The sequence below is a fragment of the Equus przewalskii genome, chromosome 29 (assembly GCF_037783145.1).
Source record: "Equus przewalskii isolate Varuska chromosome 29, EquPr2, whole genome shotgun sequence".
In the NCBI taxonomy this organism is placed as follows: Eukaryota; Metazoa; Chordata; class Mammalia; order Perissodactyla; family Equidae; genus Equus; species Equus przewalskii.
The window spans coordinates 26,256,591-26,278,790 of NC_091859.1; the positions used below are offsets into that span (position 1 = coordinate 26,256,591).

The 22,200-nt window shown below is 40.8% G+C and overlaps 1 protein-coding gene and 1 non-coding gene across 3 annotated transcripts in view; one reads left to right on the forward strand and one right to left on the reverse strand.

The window, feature by feature from the left end:
- Positions 1-22,200, reverse strand: part of GNPTAB (N-acetylglucosamine-1-phosphate transferase subunits alpha and beta) — a 76,519-nt gene that overhangs the window by 39,649 nt on the left and 14,670 nt on the right. Inside the window, exons 2-4 of one of the 2 annotated variants that reach the window (XM_008527456.2) lie at positions 11,141-11,226; positions 2,258-2,377; positions 909-950 (exon numbers count right to left, since the gene is read on the reverse strand). In XM_008527456.2, coding sequence (XP_008525678.1) covers positions 909-950; positions 2,258-2,377; positions 11,141-11,226 — 248 coding nt within the window. Of the gene's footprint in view, positions 1-908; positions 951-2,257; positions 7,586-11,140; positions 11,227-22,200 lie in introns of both variants that reach the window. The other variant, XM_070600411.1, reaches the window with a different exon arrangement.
- LOC139080399 (U2 spliceosomal RNA) lies at positions 1,560-1,750 on the forward strand. Its single transcript, XR_011534884.1, has one exon. It is a non-coding gene; the product is annotated as a U2 spliceosomal RNA (small nuclear RNA).

A 22,200-nucleotide genomic window follows, 5' to 3' on the forward strand; every position in this document is an offset into this window, starting at 1 on the left:
ATATATGATTATATAAAACGTAAAAAGATACAAAACTGCATAGATGATAAATTATAACTATAAAAACATGCATGAAAAAGGAATAAAAAAATGATCAGAGTTGTTGAATGAGGGCCATAGAATTACGCGAGTTTGCTCTTTTTACTTTCCTCTCAACCTTTCTGTAATGTTGCATCATTACTTTAAATAATTTAAAAGTCAGTATAAACAATAAATAAATATACATAATTAACATAAGGAGATGATTCAGAAGGCACTTCTGGATCTCAAAGTTCCTCAGGCTCAATTCTACGAATAACTCTTTCATTTAAGTCTAATGGTTAAGTGGAGAAGTGGCAGTTAACAGATTTCTGCTTCTCAGTGACACAGTCTTGTTTTAAAGACCTATCAGATCAGGTATGATTCAAATCAAGATAGATGCAGCTTATTCCTATCATTGAGCTAAATCGCCTTCCCAAGTCCTTAAAGATAAGACATACAGCTATGACAGCTTTTAAAGATAAGGAAATATATACTGAACACGTAATTAAATGATGGATATAAATACTCTAAGTAAAATACTAGGTGTAAGTTAGAGTTTAAATGGATCAAGAGAACAGTACAGCAAGACAGATTAATGAAAACGACAGAGAAGAAAACCTTTTTTCTAACCCATCCAGAAACAATAAAGCTTTGGCTAGCTACAACCCAAAAAAATCAGAGTTCTCAATCAACTATGCCTTTGGCACTGCAAAATTTTCCATCTAATGGATGCACTTAATTTAAGGGTCAAAAACTAGCAGAAGAGGGATTGAACAGGAGTAACAGAGTAAATACAAAATAACGTGCACCAAACAACAAGTGAGAACCTGGAAGTTTCACTTCAATGCTTCAATCTTTATTCCTGGGAGGAAACTCAAAATGCTTACCTCTTCTTAGTTGGTTCTGTTGTGTTCTTCCCAAGGATTTCTCTAATGAAAACAAATATATTTCATTACATTTGCACGGACTAGGGCTAGCCCTAAATGTGACTACGAGGTAACCTACAACCTGGATTTTCTTGGTTACTCCATTGGAACTACCCAGTAGGTTAGGAAGCACTATAATGCTTATAACATTTAAGATGCATAATAAATTATGTTTCAATCAAATATGATCAACAAATATTCTCACGCACCTCCCACAGTAACCCCGACAGTTTACTTAAAATGTAAGCTTTCACATTTTACTAGTAAAACATGGCACCAGCCTGTCAAAGTCATTTTCATGCACTGGGAAGGTCTTATATTCTCTGACAGAGACAAAGAGACAATTTGTGGCAGTATAACATGGCCAATGACCTGCACCTGGGGTGCACCCATAACATTTACAAAGAAGTGAACGAGGAAGTTCTCAGCAAATACTCCTGAGCAATCAAAGGCGAAGTTACACCGGCCAGATCCCCAGCTCTGAAGGCTCACCAGAAGCTCACTACACCTTTCCCAGATAAAGTAAGTGAAATGATCAAAATTCCCTAGTAAAAACATTACCCAAGTTTCTAGTTCCATAGTGTATTCGTTGATATTAAAAGGGATAAAGGTATTGCTTCTTGGCCTTTTGGCTAAGATGAAGTGTAGTATCTGTTCTTATGAGTTTAATATCTGATACATCCTCTATCTGAGGACAATATATTAAATGGATCTTTGGAGCAGGGAGATGGAATAGGAGCTTGCTCTGTCCACTCCGCGCATCGACTTGGTATTGCAGTACCTCCAGGAACGATGCACCCCCTCTGGGGAAATTAAAAAAAAAGGGGGAGGTGATAAGCGGAATATACTTTTTACTGCCTTTATCAAATGGAAAAAAGTTAAGTCTGGAGGCCTGTTTTACTTTTCAAGGGAATGGGTATTACCGTGAAGCTATTCTGCATGATAAAACTTTTACTTCATGAAGCTATCACGCCTCAGACTTGGGCTGAGCCAGCTTCTAAGCCTGGGACTCCTTTGGGAGGCTCCTTCACCTTTAGGCCCCTCGGAGAGCAAGGCATCACTAGCGCCACGGTCATAAAGCGGCCATCTAACATATAAGGCGAGCATCTCGCCAAAGTGGCTGATCCTGCTTAAGCATCAAGAAACAAGGGTCGGACACATGAGTGCCAAAATGTTCTAACGGCATGAATCTGAGATGCAGAGTTTCCTTTGGACAGTATTGTGAACATCACCCTACCCTTCTGAAATGTACTGTTACTTGTACTCATGGAACTTTCTGTGGTTTGTTTTTAAAAAAGAATCAGCCTTACCTCATAGCTTTCTGCTCCTCCTCCATCTGCTCTCTGACTTGCTGTAGTTCCTTCAGTAGTTCAAGATCTGTGCCATTCACCCAGGTGTAAACCACGTCGATGGGCATGGGCAAACAGAGCCTAGGGTAAATGCACACGGCCTCCAGCTTATATGCATTTTTCCAACATATTTTGGAATAAGAGTACAACAGTTCAAACTTAGAGGTTATGAAAAAAATCAATGAAAAGGTAATCCAGCCAAGACATATATCACAGAATTGCATGTTTGCAAACTAGAGTGGTGGGACTGACGTTTGTTGAGAACCTTTTCTGTGAGTTGCATTATGCTAGACACTGTGCAATCTGCATCATTCGGTCCTCCCAACCACCCTGTAAGGAGGCTGCTATCACTCCACTTTCAAGATTGCCGCCGCGTGCTTGGAAGCTCAGTTTAAACTGCTACATTCTTAGTTTAGCAAACGACAGAGCTGGGATGCAAATGCAGTCAAATGTAGAAAGGAAATCAGAAGCTAAACAAAGTTACCAAAAAGCAGTTAGCCAACAGTCCCCAGAGAAGACCTGGCCCCATATAATGCTGCAGCCATCCACTCCCCGCTGCCCCCAAGCCCAGCCCCTCCCAATCCTCCCTGTCCTGCTTTGCTTTGCTTTTTTCCATAGCACTTTTCACTTTTCTAACATATTAAATAATTAACTTGCTACCTACACTGGTAATTATATGTGTCCCTCCCCAGAATGCAAGCTCAAGAAGGCAGGAAACTTTCCTATTTTGTTCCCTGAAGTACTCGACCGATTCCAAGAGTGCCTGGCACAGAGGAACTCAGTACGCCTTTGTTGAATGGGTCACTGATTTATAGGAGACACTAGCACAGAAGACATTCCCAAACCTGTGTGATTTTTCCCTTAGTATCTTATCTTATAACCAGGCAGCCTTTTAATTCTCGAGTATCCAGTCTAAGCTTCATCCTTGTGTTTGTGTTCAGCTTTTACCCCTGCTGAAAGCTTTCTTCCCCTTTCTTTCACCAACTTACCAAACTCCTACTCATCTTTCAGGGACTGTTCTGGAGCTATCACAGGAGTTCATAGTGACATAGGACACAGACTTTAGATGGTTCTGTTTCAAGTTTGATCTTTTTCAAAAAACGATATAGGTGTTTTTTTTAGGCCAAGGACCAAAGCTTACCCTAGCTTTGTCTTCCTCCCAGGCAGGCCCAGGATCAGGCCCGCAGCAGTGTACAGGGCCCCAAAGACTAACCCGAGCATCACGTCTTTGCTTTTGGCTACAATCTGATTACTCAGCGCAGAGTTAATTGTCTCATGGGAAAGAAATGCAGTTTGGTGGTTACATCTTTCAAATTAGGAAAGGAAAAAAATCAATAGTGGAAGTGACAATCACTTTTAGCTTAAAGTAGGTGAGACGACTGGAAGAAAGGAGTGATTATCCATTCGCTGAACAAATATTTAGTGAGCACTTGGTATGTGCTAGGCACCGTTCTAGGGGCTGGGGACTCAGGAGTAAATAAAAGAAAAGCCAAATCTGTGCCTTCGTGGAGCTTACATTCTAGAAAGGTGAAGACAGGAAATAAACCAAATAAATAAAGTCAGATGATGTTAAATGTTATGGAGAAAATAAAGCAGAACATGGAGATGCAAAGTGTGTTCATGTGGTAGGGGTGAGTTTTAAATAGGGAGATCAGAGATGGCCTCACTGGAAGGTCAGCGAAGACATGAAGGAAGTGAGGAAGCAAGCCACATGGGTAACTGGGGGTAAAACGGTCCAAGGAAAGGGAACACCATGTGCAAATGCCCTGAGGCAGACAACCCCATCTGAAATAGGCAAGGAACTAGTGGCCAGTGCAGCAGAAACAATGAAAGCAAAGGGAAGAACATAGGAAGAGATGAGGGTCAAAAAGGTACCAGGGGACACGGAGCTTCTTGGGGAAAATGAGGAATCACCTCATACTCAGGCATATGTGATAGCTGAGCATCCACCAACACTCCTGTCAAGGTTCAGCATAGCAGGCAGAATAAAATCTAAACTCCTTTATAATCTGCCCCTGAAGCTTTGGACACTCCAATGGTACACCCTTCCCCAAAGAGGATAAGAACTTGCAGGTTTCTATGCCTCTGAACATGCTTCTCCCCCTGCCTAGAATATCCTTTCTTTCATGCTTCTTTCAACCACTTCCACCTTCCCCAGTCGCCGTCTTCCCTCAGCTCCCACAAAGAGAACGTATTGCTTAACATGCGTCTTCTACTCTACCTTGTACTCTAAAGAATCCTTAGCACTCTGTGCTGTACTATTTTTATGCATGTCTATCTTCCACTAGATGGAGTATCTCCAGGGCGGAAATGGTATCATGCCTTCTGTGCCCTGCTTCATTAACTACCTCCTCCCTTTCCTATATCTTCAGGCTGTCTCCCCACTGTAATGGTATGCAAAAGCTTCCTCATCTAGGCTTTTTCTGCATTTATCTATATCAGTGGTTCTCAAACGTTAACAGGCATCAGAATCACCTGGAGGACTTGTAAGACAGATTGCTGGGCTCCACTCTCAGAGTTTGATTCATTGGGGGGTGGGGGAGGGCCAGAATTTGCAAATCTAACAAGTTCCTAGGAAATGCCAATGCTGCTGGTCACTTTGGGAACTGCTGATTTATATACAGGTTATAGTTCACATTTTTTAGTTAAAAAATCAAAAGCTTCCCCCACTAAAATGCCAGTTCTATATGAAGTCAATGGGTTCCTCTTGTTCATCACTACATGCCTAGGAATAGTGCCTGGTACATGAGTTAGGTTTAATACATACTTGTTGGCTAAATAACTATTAATTCATTCCCTCAATATATACAGCAGTCTTTTCCATTTAAAAAAAAAACAAAAAACCTCATATTACTCACATGTAAATTATTCAAGGTCATCTCATTCCCAACTTCTCAGGTAGGCTATACTCAGACTAAAAAATAATTTTAGGGGCCAACTCTGTGGCAAAGTGGTTAAAGTTCAGCGTGGCCCAGGTTCACAGGTTCAAATCCTGGGAGCAGACCTACTCCACTCATCAGCCATGCTGTGGAGGCATCCAACAGACAAAATGGGGGAAAACTGGCACAGATGTTAGCTCAGGTCTAGTCTTCCTCAAGCAAAAAAAAAGAGGAAGATTGGCAATGGATGTTAACTCGGGCAAATCTTCCTCACCAAAAAAAAAGAAAGAAAGAAAAAACAAAAGTTAATTTTAAAAAGCAGCTTAAGTGACATATTTTAAAAAGAACAGATTTTTTAAAAGGAAAAGAAAAAGAACTGCATATTCCAAAGCTTTCCTATAAAAGTAATTATCTGCTATTAAAGATTTTTAAATAGAATCAAGAGATATCCATACATGTTCAACTAAGAAAAAAAATATTAAGTAGATAAATGCATTTATGTACTGGCTCTTCCAATAATGCTGCATTACATGATCAGTTTAACTCTCTGGGGTTAAACTGACTGCCTTCGGGAGATCCTGTGATCTGCTCCAGGTCAATGAGTCAGTTGTTTTTCTACTCTTAGATATGATCGTGGCAGTGAGATTGAGTCTTTCGTTCTAACCACGAGACCACTATCTCAGTTCCCAGATGAGAAGGAAGCCTTTATCTAGAGCTGAAGACTAAATAAATCACCTATGACTCAGAACCAAAGTGGTGGTGAGAGTGACACAACTTTTATTTTAATCAGTTAACATAAAGGCACTTCATACTCCCTTGGTTCTCCATTCTATAAAGTAGGTAAGACACTTAGAACTTAAATAGTACCTTAGAAGCAGAGTTAGATTTACACTTAATCTAATATCTACATTTTAGAGATGACCAAGTTGAGACCCAGACTGACTTAATGCCTCACAATGGGTAGCAGCAGACAATTTACATATTCGCTTGTTACTGACAAACAGAAGGGGATTTTTTTTTTTATGCAGGGCAAACAACATTACAAAGACTCGCAGAAAAACTAGCAAAACAATGAAAATTTCCTATAAACATTATGGTATCTTAAAATATATTAGAATATGTGATATGCTATATATGATCCATTTACTTGTCATCATCAAAATTTGGCAATTTTGAAATATTCCTACATGAAAATCAAACTACTTTAATGCAATTTAAAATCAGGAGGAGAAATATTTAACACACACAAAAATATTCTTCAGAAAGAAAACAAAAACGTTTGATTAAAACTGCTGACCTCGGGGCCAGCCCAGTGGTGCAGTGGTTAAGTGCGCATGTTCCACTTCAGTGGCCTGGGATTCACTGGTTCGGATCCCAGGTGCGGACATGGTACCACTTGGCACGCCACGCTGTGGCAGGCGTCCCACATATAAAGTAGAGGAAGATGAGCACAGATGTCAGCTCAGGGTCAGTCTTCCTTAGCAAAAAGAGGAGGATTGGCAGCAGTTAGCTCAGGGCTGATCTTCCTCAAAAACAAACAAACAAACAAACAAAAAAGTGCTAACCTCAAAATCTGGATTGTCTAAGCTAGTTTGCCTTCTAAAAGTTGTGAAGCTTCTTCAGGGCAGGGACTTATGCAACCGTGCCCCATGAGCACCTAGCACAGCATAAGGCACAGCAGGGTGAGCAGGTACTCAATAAACGTAGAAAAAGACAATACACTTTGAGCTTTTCTTAAGAAAATCAGCATTGCTAAAAAGAAAATTGGAGAAGTAGGAAAGTTCTATGTCATTAGTGATGCGGGGTCGGTGAGCCGAGGAGTTGAAAGAAAGATTTCTTGGACTCTAAAGATCTGGCAGTAGTGCTCTTTTATTTAGGGAATGGTGAGGAATAGCATGGGGACAGGACCCGTGGGCAGTCAGAGCTGCTGCTGCTGCCGCTGGCATAGGGACAGGACCCATGGGCAGGCAGAGCTGGTGCCGGCATGTTGCTGCTGCGTGGGGACAGGACCCACGGGCAGTCAGAGATGCTGCTGGCATGGGGAGCTGCTGCTGCTGCTGCTGCTGCTGCAAACATGGGTGGAGAGTTAGGCTAAATTTAAGGCATAGGTATGTGAGTTATCTCTTTTCAAGAAAAAGGAAAGAATATGTAAAAAGAGTTGTTAAAATGCTATCAGTGCCGGTAGGTTCTGGCCATTGGGCGGTCCCACAACTTTTAGATAAGAATCAAACCGGATTGAGTAAATGGCAGAAGTCACTGCTTAAATATTATCCTCAGCTAAAGACAAAGGAGGATGTTGGGGGGGGAGGGGGGTCACTTACATGAGGTTGCCAGACAGTAAACAACTTAAGTTCTTGCCTTTGGTATTGATCAAGAGTTTCTAGAGATAATGCCATCCCCCTTCTTCCTCCTGGCACAGAGAGAAGGCATCTTTACAGATGGAGGTTTCCATTACAAATGTAAATGTTTCCCAACAAAGGGCAAGCAAACCCTGCTCCTCAGAGTTGCTTTTATTAAAGGTAACCAGCCCCCTTCTCATTTGCAGTTTTAAAAGTAACCAGCCTAAAATCCTCATCAATTAGGAATCTGTTAATGCAGCAGATCTCAAAGCATGGTCACCAGACCAGCAGTTTCAGTATCACCAGTGAACTTGTTGGAAGTGAAAATTCTCTGAGCCCCTCTGAGACCCACAGACTCAGAAAGTTGGGGGCAGAGGGGTGGGGGAACCATATTTCCTCAAGCCCTGCATGGGATCCTGCTGCACCCCAAAGTTTGAGAACTGCTACCGTAATGAAATGGTTCTCAAACTTTGTAGTCTCCAGACCCTGCACACTTTTAAACATTATTAAGGACCCCAAAAAGCTTTTGTTTATAGGTTATAACTATCCACATTTGCCATATCTGAAAATAAAAGATATTCAAAAATATATGTTAATTCATTTTAAAACAATAGTAAACTCCTTCACAGATTAACATAAATAACTTTTTGTTTTTAAAGATTTTGTTTTTCTTTTTTTCTCCCCAAAGCCCCCCAGTACCTAGTTGTACATATTTTAGTTGTGGGTCCTTCTAGTTGCGGTACGTGGGACACGGCCCCAGCATGGCCTGATGAGCAATGCCATGTCTGTGCCCAGAATTCGAACCGGTGAAACCCTGGGCCACCAAAACAGAGCACGTGAACTTAACCACTCGACCACAGGGCCAGCCCCAATAAATAACTTTTTTAATGAAAATATTTTCCAAAACAACAAAAAAATTTAGTGAGAAGAGAAGCATTGTCCTATATTTCTGTAAATCTCTTTAATGACTTAGCAGAAGAAAGCAAGCATCTCATGTCTTCTGTATTCAATCTGTTCCCACATGCTGCTTTGGCTGAAGTATGAGGAAAACCAGGCTCACGCATACATGTAGCTGGAAAGGGGAGGAGCCTTTTAACAGCCTTTTCAGATAACAGTGGATATTCTTCTATGATACTACACCAAAATAAATAGTAGTTTCTTAAAAATTAGTTGCAGTGTGGAATCTGAAACCACATTATTGAACTTTTTGTGCTTTTATATTAAAATCCATTCATCTTTCTTGCACTTTGAATGGCTCTTTTACCCATGTAAGATTCTGTGACATCAAGGTGTTGGTTATCTGGAAAATAACAGCTTACTGAGTTATGCAGATCTGCCAAATGGTGACACATTTCCTTAATTTTCTTACATAATATTAACCCATGTGATTTTTAGATGACGCCACAAATCTAATTGGAGAAGTCTTTACAATATTGTGAACCTGTTTAGGCTCAAAGTAATGGAAACAAGTTTTCCAAAATTCTAATTTTCACTTGCAAGCTCAAATGTTATCATTGGCAACAAATACTATTAATTGTCTTCCTTTAAGAGACAAGATCTCTTTGTTCATTGTCAAGAAAATACCTGCCAAATAACCAAGTCTGAGTAATCATATGCCATCTGTCCTTTCAAGTTCTAACAATGGTGTTCCATGAAACAGAAGAACTAGTTCAGTTTGCCACTCAAACAACCACACAAGGACTTTTCCTCAACACAATCCCCATGCAGCCAGGTGCTTGATGTGTGCTTCCCATTTCATCCACAGAACATTAAAAAGATGTGCACTCAAAGGGTCAAGATATAATTGACTTAGTAATTTTTACTGCTTCATCATGAACATTTTTAAGTGAAACTAACTTTTTTTCCTTCTCCCTGCAAATACGTGGCAGGAAAGAATACAATGATTCACACTAAGGTGTGGCAATTTTACCCACCACTGCTTTTACACGATCAGTGCAAATGTCATAGTAAAAACGGTAAATAACACCTTAGTATTGTGATAAAAATAGTTTTAATTTTGCAGATCCCCAGGGTCTTTGAAAACTACTGTTTTAAGAGATCCTAAGAGAAAGATCTAGAGTTTCCCTACCCTATTAGACTATAAAATTCTTTACAGCAGATAGTCATATCTCAGTGTCTAAAAAAGAGTAAGGCTCAAAGAGTTAATCTTCTTTGAAGGAGCAAATTCGGGGATGCCATTCATATGTAGGGTGCCTTAAGGACCAAAGCAAAGGGTAAATCTTTAGGTCAATTCAAGGAATCCCACAACCCTTCTCCACTGAATAGATCTAATTAACATAGCTATTTTAAAAACTACTTATTTGATAGAAACCACATGAGCACTCATGACAAGCGAATGGAGGGACAAGGAAGGGCCTCTAAGTCCAGGTCAAGGGCTCCAGAGGAATCAGTGGTGCAGCCCAGAGCTTCTCAGACAACTGTCAACGCACGCCAACTGACAGCAATTATTGCTTGTAGTTCCACGAGGTTTTCCGGTTCAGCGAGAGTAAAGGGAAGGATTTGTGGGACCTATCCTCAGGAAAAAGTGCACAGTCAGGATCGAGAGAGGTTTCTGCTTATGGCCTCCTCGGACATTTAGACCAAGGACTTTTGTGAGGTTAACTACCTTCGTTAGCCCCCCCACATCTGCTTTGGTCACCTCCAGCTCCTTGCCCTGTAGTGATCAGCTGTGTGCCATTACAATGGAAAGAAGAGTCAACAGATAACCGCCTAAAGTGAATAAATCGAAAAGGAGAGAATTCTTGTTTCTTTTTGAAAGTCAGAATGATGATTACCAGAAGAATCCAAAACAAAAATTCAGTAACAGTGGTCCCTCCGTGTCAGGGGAAATTCAGAATGGAACAGAGATCACTTTACTTTTATTTTTATGTATTGTCTGAAATGTTTTCAACCATACACATATTGCTTTTAGGATATGAAACAATATAAGTAATAGTTTTATCGACAAAAACTGAAAAGAGCCTCTATGATTCATTTTAGCTGCAAGAAGGAAAGGAGGATGTTGGAAAAGATTGCTTCCACTCTGAGGTCTGTCTTGTGAGAGGAAAAAAAAATCTCCAAGGAAAGGAAAGGTTGAAGGCAGCAGTCAGGAGTGGCTGCCCCAAGAAGCTTGCCTTAAGGAGAAAAAGACCCAACCTGTGGTCTCCCCACAGCAAGGCAGCAAGATGTGGTGACCAGAGGGGCAGCTGGGGGGGGGCCAATCCTGGTGGCTACGACAGGAACACCCCTGGCTAACAGTGAAGGCAACAGAAGAATACTGACTACGGCTCAGAACTGGCTGCAGAGTAGCCACATAGTTTCCTCATCCTACAGGGGGATGGAATTATCTTTACCTCACAGAACCGGGGTAAGGGTAAAATGCACTCATGGAACTTAAAAGTACTCAATAAACTGCAAGGCAGGATTACTCTTTGGGAATCAGATTTTTCACCCATGAAACATGAGGATGGACTACAAGGTGCCTTCGGATGGGAGCAGTCTTGAATAAGTTAAACCATAGCTACAACTTGGAAAGAGCCCTTCAAACATGATATTTAAAGCATAGGTGAGTTCATGACTCATCAGTTAAGTCCTAATAAGCTACTCCAAATTTGATCTCTTCTCACCGATTCTGAAAGGACTTTCCAGCAATATTGTCTCTGTAGGAATCAAATAAAACGTGGTATTGATCCCGGCTCCATTCCAGAACCACCTAGGAAAACAAAAAAGAAAAAGAAAATGTTTTCTTTGTATTAAATACTAAAAGTATATAACTGTCATTTTAATTTCATTAAGAATTGTTAAGGCAGCAGGTAAAGCAATCAAAATTCATCCATTCACTCAGTGCTTGCCACTTACAGACACTGTACTCAATCCAGATGAATAAGCTACAATATAAGGATAGTTGTATACATATATAAATACAAGCTATAGTTCCTGGCCTGAGGAAGGAGGAGGGAAATGAAAGAGATTTAAAAGGATGCTATATGAGAATTGGGTCTTGGAGAATGAGTTCCCCAAGTAGGGAGAAAGGGACAGTGCCAGAAGAACACGTTCAAAGGTTGAGAAGCAGCAAGGACGAGTTGTTTGTGGGCAACTGTGCAATTGGCTTTGGCTGGAGCGCAAGTAGTAACTGGAGAGAAATGGGGGTGGGAAAGAAGCTAGGCCCTCTGTGATGTGTCTTGCATGCCATGGGAAGGGGGGCACTGAAGGATTTTAGGGCAGCTACATGATCCATCCAATACTTGGGAAACACTCATCTCACAACAGAGAAGAACACAAGCCAAAACAGAAGAGATTGACAAGATATGGAGAATGACGACCTTACTACCTACGAGGTTTCAGTTGATGACACTGACAAATATTTCATGAGAAAATGAAAGGCTTTAGATAGGGGCTCTCTCGTGTCTGCATCCCAAATCTATAAACCTACCCACATAGACAGCCCATTTTCTTCTTCACTCCCTTTACCATGGAGGAAGTGTTCCTCCTCCTTGCAAACATCCCATCTCTGTCCACTTTCTCTGGATCTCATCAACTAATCTTCTCAAGGCCTTGCTTCCTTTCTCTTTTCCTCTCAATACGATTATTCCCATCAGCATATAAACTTATTCTAGTATCTCAAGAAAACCTTCCCTTCACTCCCCTCCCCCCTCCAGCTAGTTCCTCTACTCCAAATTCTGTCTCTTTCAAGGGCAAATATCTTTAGAGAGTCACCTCCCACTCCAATATCACTTCTGCCCTCACCATTTCAGTGACCTTACCAAGGCCTTCATGCTGTCATACCCAGTGACGCTTTTCTGATCTCCTTCTTACTCAATTGGTAGTGATTGCTCAGTTCCCCCTTATTGAACCACTTTCTTGGTTTTCCTTCTATTACTCTGGTTACTCCTTTTCAGCCTCCTTTGCCAGGCCATGCTCTTCTATCTGACTTTTAAATGTGTCCTTTCATTCTACTCCTCTTCCTGGAATGCCCTCCTTCCTGCCAAGGATTCTTTCAGCTTCCTCTTCCACAAACCCTAGAATGTGGCCCTGTTATATTCAGAGAGCTGTGGGAGCCCCAGTCATTGAGATTTCTTTCCTGCCAGCAGAAAGGAGAGAAAGGGAAGACATGTCCCGCCTTTAGGAGACTTCTTGGAAGCTGCACTTACCACCTCTGTTTCTACTGGCCAGAACACAGTCACATGACAACATCTGCCCACAGGGAAGGCCTTGTGGACCTATGTGCCCAGCTGCGACTGCTCATTTCCTTTCGTGGCATTTAGGCTTTCCAAGATCTGGCCTCTGACTACCTTGACAACCTCACTTCACTAGAAGCTTCATAAGCACCACAAATTCAACTAAAAATTCTCCCACTCAATGTACCAATTTAAAAGCCAACTGATTTTAAAAGGTATTGATTTAAAAACTGAGGGTCTGATGTGCCTTGTACTAGGTTCACAAAAGAAAATAAGCTATGTTCCCTGACTTCAAGAACTACAGCCAACTTTTTCTTTTTTGGAAAGATTTTATTTTTTTCCTTTTTCTCCCCAAAGCCCCCCGGTACATAGTTGTATATTCTTCGTTGTGGGTCCTTCTAGTTGTGGCATGTGGGATGCTTCCTCAGCGTGGTTTGATGAGCAGTGCCATGTCCACGCCCAGGATAAGAACCAACGAAACACTGGGCCACCTGCAGTGGAGTGCGCAAACTTAGCCACTCAGCCACGGGGCCAGCCCCTACAGCCAATTATTTTTCACAGAGAAATTTACTGCCAGCTATAATTGCACTGAAGAAGGAGCATTTGACTCTTTCTAGGAAGACACCAAAAAGACCTCCCTGAATAAGCAATGCTAGCTGTCTTAAAGGATGAGCAAGGAGTCTGCTGGCAGTTCAGCTGGGGAACAGGGGGTATGTTAGAGGGAACTGCTTCCAGACTGGAAGGGGGAGTGAAGGAGGGGAAGAAAATCAAGGACGACTGCTAGGTTTTCCGTATTTCTATGAGTGACTGATAGTGGGGCCATTTACTGACATAGGAGGAACAGGTGTAGTGGGGATGAGAGCTGTGGGATTCAAAGGTCCTGTTTTAGTCACAGTACATTTGAGCTTGCACGTGCATACAACTGGCCCCTTCAACTGAACTGCAAATTCCAAGAGGACGGGGAATGAACTGTACCTTTAGTATCACACACAGCGCCAAACCCAGTGGCAGGCACATAGCTTTAAAATGCCATCTACTTTGAAAATATGGAATATGCATCTATTTTTAATAATACAATAGTGTTGATTTGTGTCAACTTATTGAGCTCAACAAGAAGTGATTCTCCATCAACATCCCTGTGTAGTTTGCAAAAGGACAACCAGTGTATCTATTATTTTTGTAAAACAAACCACAAAAAATAAAGCTCAATATGACTGTTCCTGGCTGGCAGGGATACCCAGAGGTGGAAGGAAAACATCAGAGGGGGCACATTTCACAAATGGCTGAGAACCGCTCACATGCTGTATATGTTGACACAATGTGCCTTCCTTCATCAGATAAATTAATCTCACCATCTCCAAACCACTTTGGTGTATTGGAAAGAACAGCAGCAGCAAAGGGTCCTTGTCTAAGACATTTAAGAAGATTCCCACCAGTTCAGAGTTCTGCACACTCAGATCTCCAGGGAGGCAGCAGGAATGCAGGGTTATGACTCAGGGAACGTGAGTTTTTACCCAGCTCTGCCACTCAACCTTGAACAAATTACTTAGTCTCTTTGGGCTGTTTCTTCATCTGTAAAATGAAGCAGGTCTGAGCAAATCATCTCTGAAAGCCCTTCCAGTCCTGAAAGTATAAGACTGAAGGAAGGGCAGAGCTGCGTGGCTGACACTGTGTGACTGCCCCAGTTTCCTCCCTGTGCCCACATATCTGGTCCATCAGGACACCGTATCTCTTTCTGTCTTCAGCCTCCTCTGGGTCTCCTGTCCCTGGTCCTAACCCCATGAACATTTAAATTTGATTCCCTTCCATCATAACCATTTCCCTTTTCTGCTTAATCCCAACTGTCAACTAGACCCTACTATAGAAATCTTGCCAAATTCTTTTTTAAGTGAATGAATAATATGCTATATGAGGGATCAAAAAGGAGACTTGCAAATCAAAATTTATTGAAGGGTTAGTTCAGATCATTTTCTAATACTATCAACAATGAAAGAGAGTAGAAATTTGAATGGGCAATGATCAAATTATTTATTCTGGGGTAAACTATAAAAATATAAATACCTTCCAAACAACAAAGAAGACAAAAAAGACTTAAAATTGCAATTAGATCTTGTTTTCAGCCATTATTAGCAATAAACAAGCAAACGGTTAGAGATGAAAAGGTTCGAGAAACACTAACTACTGGAAAGTCAGGTTTCTTTTCCTCCACCAAGCCCTCCCATATTCTTCAGCCCCATCTGCGTTGCTTGCTTCTCAGAACTCTGAGTAACTTTTATCTTTATCACTTGCATGGAAACCAATTACCTGCTGCCTGGTAACATTTCTTGCCTTGCATCCTTAGCTTTTTTACTGTTATTTACCTTTGCCCCCAAGTTAGCGTCTAGTCAGACCAATCAAGTCATAAACTGCTTGACGGCAGAGAACTATTTACAATTCTATTTATCATCAACTCACACCCTGCACAATTCATTATTCACCATCATCATCTTCTTAATAAATATTACCTGGTTCCAGCAGGAGTGATATAAGACAGCCTGGATTTGGGAATTTGCGACACCTCCAAGGAGAAGCTCCCAGTTCTCCTACTTAGAGGATGTGTGACCTTGAGGAAGTTACAAATGTTCAGGCCTCAACTTCCTCGACTATGAACTAAGTACAAAATCGATCTCATCAGTTTGTAGTGTTGCTGTGGTAGGACGGTGACTCTCACATGACCTGGCTGAATAAAGGGTCTGAGGAGCGTGCCGGGCATACTAGAAGTCAGGGCTAAGCAAGGCATATCTTCCTGAACCGTCCTTTTCATAATGGCAAGACATTATATTGGTAGGAATGCGAATTTTTTATGAAGAAAATGGAAAATTGAGTGATTTTTACAGATACAATGCTGGCCTTCAAAAAATTTCCTACTTGCCATTTTGAGCTATTCCTCCCCCACATACGCCTCCTCTCTACATTCTTCTCCTCAGAGTACTTACTTTCTCTGCCACTAAGGGCAGTTTGTTGGTAAAACTTAACAAACAATGAACTAAAATTTATTTATTTATTTTTCTGCTTTTTCTCTCCAAATCCCTCAAGTACGTAGTTGTATACTTTAGTTGTGGGTCGTTCCAGTTGTGGCATGTGGGGTGCTGCCTCAACGTGGCCTGTGAGCGGTGCCATGTCCACGCCCAGGATCTGAACCGGCGAAATCCTGGGTTGTCGCAGCAGAGCGCACAAACTTAACCACTCGGCCAGGGGGCCAGCCCCCTAAAATTTATTTTTATTAAAAATTTATTTATTTATTTATTTACCTAGTAAAATACTGCATGAGCTCTGAAATACTACACAAATGATGTATTATTTAAAAAGAATTGTAAAAATCATCTAAAGGTAGTTTATTCTACTAGTTAAAAATGTGTATCACTTTTAATAAAGACTCCATTTTAACAGTCACGGCATCCAAAGTATTCAAGATCAATTGTTGGCTAGTTTTTACAAAATGGCAGCCAAAGTCAGTCTTAATGTGCCAACCGCAGAGGAGAAGGGGCGCATCCACACATGCACCAAGCACCACCATGCCAGACACCTCTCTCTATTGAATCCCTGTAACAAGGTAGCACCTGTGAGGCAGGCACTACGATGGCTCATTTTCAGGGAGAAGTTCCAGGCCACACAGCAGTGTGTGATGGGGACAAGATCTGAATCAATCCAACTCCAGAGCCCACGTTCCTGTTTAGCTTCGCCCAGGCTCTCCCAGCTTCTCTAGGCGGCCTCCTCTGGGGCTTATTCACACAGAGCTCACTTTGTCAAACACACATTTATGAATGCAGTCATTCAACCAGTTCTGAAACGGGGATGTCTAGCATCCTTAATTCAATGATCCAGAAACCCTGGCATATTTATAAACGACCACACGTCACATAATACATTTGTGGTTTTCCTCAGTATTTTATTTCTTTGGTTTTTTTTCCTTTCTTTTCTTTTTTTGAGGAAGATTAGCCCTGAGCTAACATCTGCTGCCAATCCTCCTCTTTTTGCTGAGGAAGACTGGCCCTGAGCTAACATCCGTGCACATCTTCCTCTACTTTATATGTGGGACACGTATCACAGCATGGCGTGCCAAGTGGTGTCATGACCGAACCCAGGATCCGAACCAGCGAACCCCAGGCCGCCGAGTAGCAGAATGTGCGAACTTAACAGCTGCGCCACCGGCCCGGCCCCCTCCTCAGTATTTTAGAATGTGTTCCTTTAACTGGTTTGTGCATACAAATGCTAAAATCTTCAGATGATAAACTTTTTAAAATTATAAAACCAGTATACACTTGTGTTGAAGATTTTTATGATTCCAGAACAGGGTCAAATGCAAGCCTGAGGTGGAATACTGGTGAATGAGATACCAGCCCTATAATCCTTTGTATCAGAGGGATCCCCTAGCCAAGGAAAGGAAAAAGGTAATTACTAAGAAGAGAACTGGCATATAGCGCAAAGATAATAAGATTCACCATCAGAAGACATGAGTTTAAATCTGGCACTTATCAATAATAAAATCTAGGGTACTTCTCTTTTCTCAATTTCTTCTTTTGTAGAATGAGGATATTAGTACTACCAAATTTCATAAGATTGTTTTGATGCGTAAATGAGATGTACAAATCATAAAGGGCTCTACCACAATACTTACATGCAAACCATTCACACGTCTCTTAAAGACAGCATTTACAATGCTGCAATATAATTTACCTTTTAAAATATCTGTCTACACCTCTGTGAGCAACTCAAAGACAAGAACTTGATCTCCTTCTTATTTTTATTCTCAGAACCTTGCATAGTGCCTGGCACAAGATTAATAAACATTCTAGAATGAATGAATATGGCTACTGATTTTACAAGGTGAACATCTTGGAACAGCTCACCCTCCATGGTTTTCCTCCAGAACCTCCTGGTTTCAGAGCCATTCCCAGTGTCAGAGTAAAGGCTAAAGGCTACAGTCATAAAAAGACACTAGCAGGCCTAGGCGCACAAGGATATAAAACTCTCTCTGTAAAAGAACATGTCGCTTTCTCAATTTTTCAGGCGTAGAAGTGTGACAAGCTACCCTACAAAACTTACACCGTTGAGGCTCTCCAACCTCAAGCAGTAAGCACTCTAAGTAACACTGACAGAGCTTTTCAGACATTGGAAGTTTATAATATTCCTAAATTACAACAGCTTCTTCAAAGTTTTTGAAAACGAAATTTATTTTGCATTAAGAGGCACTACAAGAAAGACCAAGATATCTTAAAGATAATCCAAACTTTATCTTTTCTACTTACCCTCCTCCTCCTTCGATATCAATCAGGAAGTCAAATCTGCTCATCACTAGCCGTGTCTGGGGAGGGCCCACTTTCTGGTTAAGAGAAGGAAGTCCTCTCACTGTGTCCCACTTGGTGGAAGCGATGAGAGAGCTCGCTGGGGTCCCTTTTATAAGGGCACTAATCCCATTCATGAAGGCTTCACCCTCAAGATCTAATCACCTCCCAACGGTCCCACCTCCTCATACCATCACACTGGGGATAAGGTTTCAACACAGGAATTTTGAAAGAACATAAACATTCAGTCTCCAGTATTTCCCAATGCAAAGGGGCTAAAATAAAACATTAACACATTTCATATTAGGAACTGAATGGTTATTAAAACTGAGGTGACTTCCTCTTTTTAACATAAAGGAAAGGATCCAAACCCAAGATGTATGACCACTATTTACTCAAACATTAACTAAACCCCAAGACACTTTTCTAGATCATTTCTACCTTCCTGAATACTTCACAGAATTAACACATCGTATATTTGTCGAACATTTTAAGGAGCACAAAATGGAAATAAAGGCCCTGTCCTCGAGGAGCTGACATCCCTATTAAGGACTAATCATTTACTTGCATGAAATGATTTCGGAGTACTTATTGATGAGCTTTAAATGAGTACAGACTGAAAGAGATTACTGTCAGGGAAAAGGAATAATCAAGGATAGGGCTAACCCTGACAGCTTCACAAAATCCCTCTCCTTTGCCTAGGAGAGAAAGCTGAGATTTTTAAGGAAATAAAGCTGTGGAGAGAAAGAGAGGACTGTTTGTCACTTTTAGGGGGTGGGGGGGTTAAGAAAATAATGAAGGAAAGTGTATTAAAAGGCAGAATTAAGAATGTTAAACTTTTGATGGTATACTTTATAAATGGTAAAAAAGTTACATCTCAAGGAAAAAAAGAGAACTTCTTGCAACCACACTTGGATAAAAGAAGAAGGGGAAAAAAAACTACCAAAGATACTTTCAAAAAGTATTCATACCAAGACAAAAAACAACAAATGTTGGACAGATTGTAGAGAAAAGGGAACCCTCATCCACTGCTGGTGGGAATGCAAACTGGTGCAGCCACTACGGAAAACAGTATGCAGATTTTTCAAAAACTTAAAAATTGAAATATCATACAATCCAGCTATTTAACTAGTGAGTACTTACCCAAAGAACTTGAAATCAACAATTCAGAGATGTATGCACCCCTATGTTTATTGCAGCATTATTCAGAATAGCTAAGATGTGGAAGCAACCCAAGAGCCCATCAACTGTGGACTGGATAAAGAAGACGTAGTGTGTGTATACACAATGGAATACTACTCAGCCATAAAAAAAGACAAAATTGTCCCATTACCAACATGGATGGACCTTGAGGGTATTATGTTAAGCGAAATAAGCCAGACAGAGAAAGACAAACACCTCGTGATTTCACTCATATGTGGAAGATAAACTAACACATGGACAAATAGAACAGATTAGTGATTACCAGAGAGGAAGTGACCCCTTTGTCTCCCTGAAGCTGCTGCTGCCAAGCCCCTTAGCGCTATAAAACCCTGCTGTTGTGTGTTCTTGAGGAGGTGGATTTGAGCAAACCCAGGCTCCACCTACTCGTTCTGGCCAATGCAAATAAATCTTTCTCCATCTCCAAGCCTAGAGGTCTCAGCATTTGGTTTACTGTGCATCAGGCACATGAACTTGATATTAAGAGGTCTGATACCATAACTAGTCAAACTAAGGTTTCTTTTTAATTTTATTTTGGCAACATTTAATTGCCATAAGAAAGGTTAGTGTGGGGCTGCCGCATGGCCTAGTGGTTAAGTTCAGCATGCTCCACTTCAGTGGTCCAGGTTCAATTCCTGGGCACACACCTACGCCACTGTTGGTGGCCATGCTGTGGTGGTGACCCACCTACAAAACAGAGGAAGATTAGCACGGCTGTTAGCTCAGAGTGAATTTTCCTCAAGCAAAAAGAGGAAGATTGGCCACAGATGTTAGCTCAGGGCCAATCTTCCTCAGCAAAAAAAGAAAGTTAGTGAAATAAGATGAAATTTTACAAAATATCTGCTTGTGACACTGCACTTATCTCCATTAACAAATGAATTTTCTCTCATACTGTTACGTAGATAAAAACAGTTTTAAATACACCAAGAAGAGGACTCTTTTTATGAGTTTGAAGTGCAGAAAACTCACAAATTAGGTGAACATAATGTTATATATTTTTAAATAGCTGCACAACTCTTTTAAAAAATCACCCCTTTCCTGAGGGGAAATTAGCAATACGTATCAAAGGACCAGAGAAATGTTCTGGTCTTTTGATCTGATTAATTCCACTTCTAGAAATACACACCAAGAAAAGCATCATAGATGTACCCAAAGACTTCTGTATAAATATGATGACAGTTATTACTTTTAAAAAATAAAACCTGAAAATAGTTTAAAAATTAAACAATAGGTACTTGGGTAAATAAATTTTGATATTCATACAAATATCACAAAGCTATTAAAAATAACGTTTTCAAACAATTATTAAAAACTTAGCAACTTAATTTAGTCAGTCAAAAGCATGTGACATCATTCTAGACTCTGAGGACACAGCAATGGCCAAAACAAATTTTCTCCCTTTGTAGAGAACACAAACTAGTCAAGAGATAAAGTGTTTGATATATTATTATGTGAAAAAAGCAACAATCAAAACCATCAGTCTTGGGGCCAGCTCAGTGGTTAAGTTCACATGCTCTGCTTCCACGGCCCAGGGTTTCACCGGTTCGGATCCTGGGCATGGACATAGCACCGCTCATCAAGCCATGCTGAGGCAGTGTCCCACATGCCACAACTAGAAGGACCCACAACTGAAAATATACAAGTATGTACCGGGGGGGCTTTGGGAGAAAAAGGAAAAATAAAATCTATAAAAAAAAAATGTTTTTTTAAACTATCAGTCTGGCGCATGAAGTCAGCAAAAAGGCAGAGTAGGCAACTCCAATCCCTCATCCCCCCAAAATCAAAAAACAAGCAGAAACTACCAGAACAAGAGAAGACAAACATTGTATGAAACACCCACTATATGAAATGTCCAGAATAGGCAAATCGATAAGGACAAAAAGTAATTAAAAGTTACCAGAGCCCAAGGAGAGAATGGAGAGTTACTGATTAACGATTACAGTTTCTGTTGGGGGTGATAAAAAAATTTTGGACATAGCGGTAAGGGTTGCAAAACAATGTAAATGCAATGAATGCCACTAAGTGGTACACTTAAAAGTCATTAAAATGGCCAATTTTATGTTATATGTGTTTTGCCACAATAATTTAAAAGAGAAGTAAGTCACTAAAGTACTCCTCCCAAAAGAGTAATAAAAGACCATTACAAACAACTCTATGACCACAGATTTGATAACTGAGATGAAATGGACCAAATCCTTGAAAGACACAATCTACCAAAGCTCCAACAAGGATAACAGATGATTTGAATAGGCCTATACCAATAAAAGAACTTGAATCAATAATTAACAACCTTCTAAAAGAGAATGCACCAGGCCCCGATGGGTTCACTGGTGAATTCTACCACATGTTTAGGGAAGAAATGACACCAATTCTCTACAATATTCCAGAAAACAGGAGCAGAGGGAACACTTCCTAACTCAGTCTATGTGGAAAATTACACGCCAATATCTCTCATGAACATAGATGTGAAAATCCTCAGTAAAATGTTATCAAATCAAATCCAATAATGTATAAAGAGAATTACATACTACAATCAAGTGGGATTTATTCCAGATATGAAAGGCTAGTTCAACATTCAAACTCAATTAACATAATCCATCACATCAACAGGCAAAAGAAGAAAAATCATACGATTCTATCAATAGATGTAGAAAAAAGCACTTGACAAAATCCAACACCTATTTTTGATTATTAAAAAAACCTCTCAGAGGCTGGCCCGGTGGTGCAGCAGTTAAGTGTGCATGTTCTGCTTCGGCGGCCCAGGATTAGCCGGTTCGGATCCTGGATGCAGACCTACACATTGCTTGACAAACCATGCTGTAGCAGGCGTCCCACATATAGAGTAGAGGAAGATGGGCACAGATGTTAGCTCAGGGCCAGTCTTTCTCAGGAAAAAGAGGAGGATTGGCAGCAGATGTTAGCTCAGGGCTAATCTTCCTTAAAAACAAAAAACCTCTCAGCTAACTAGGTATAGAGGGAAACTTC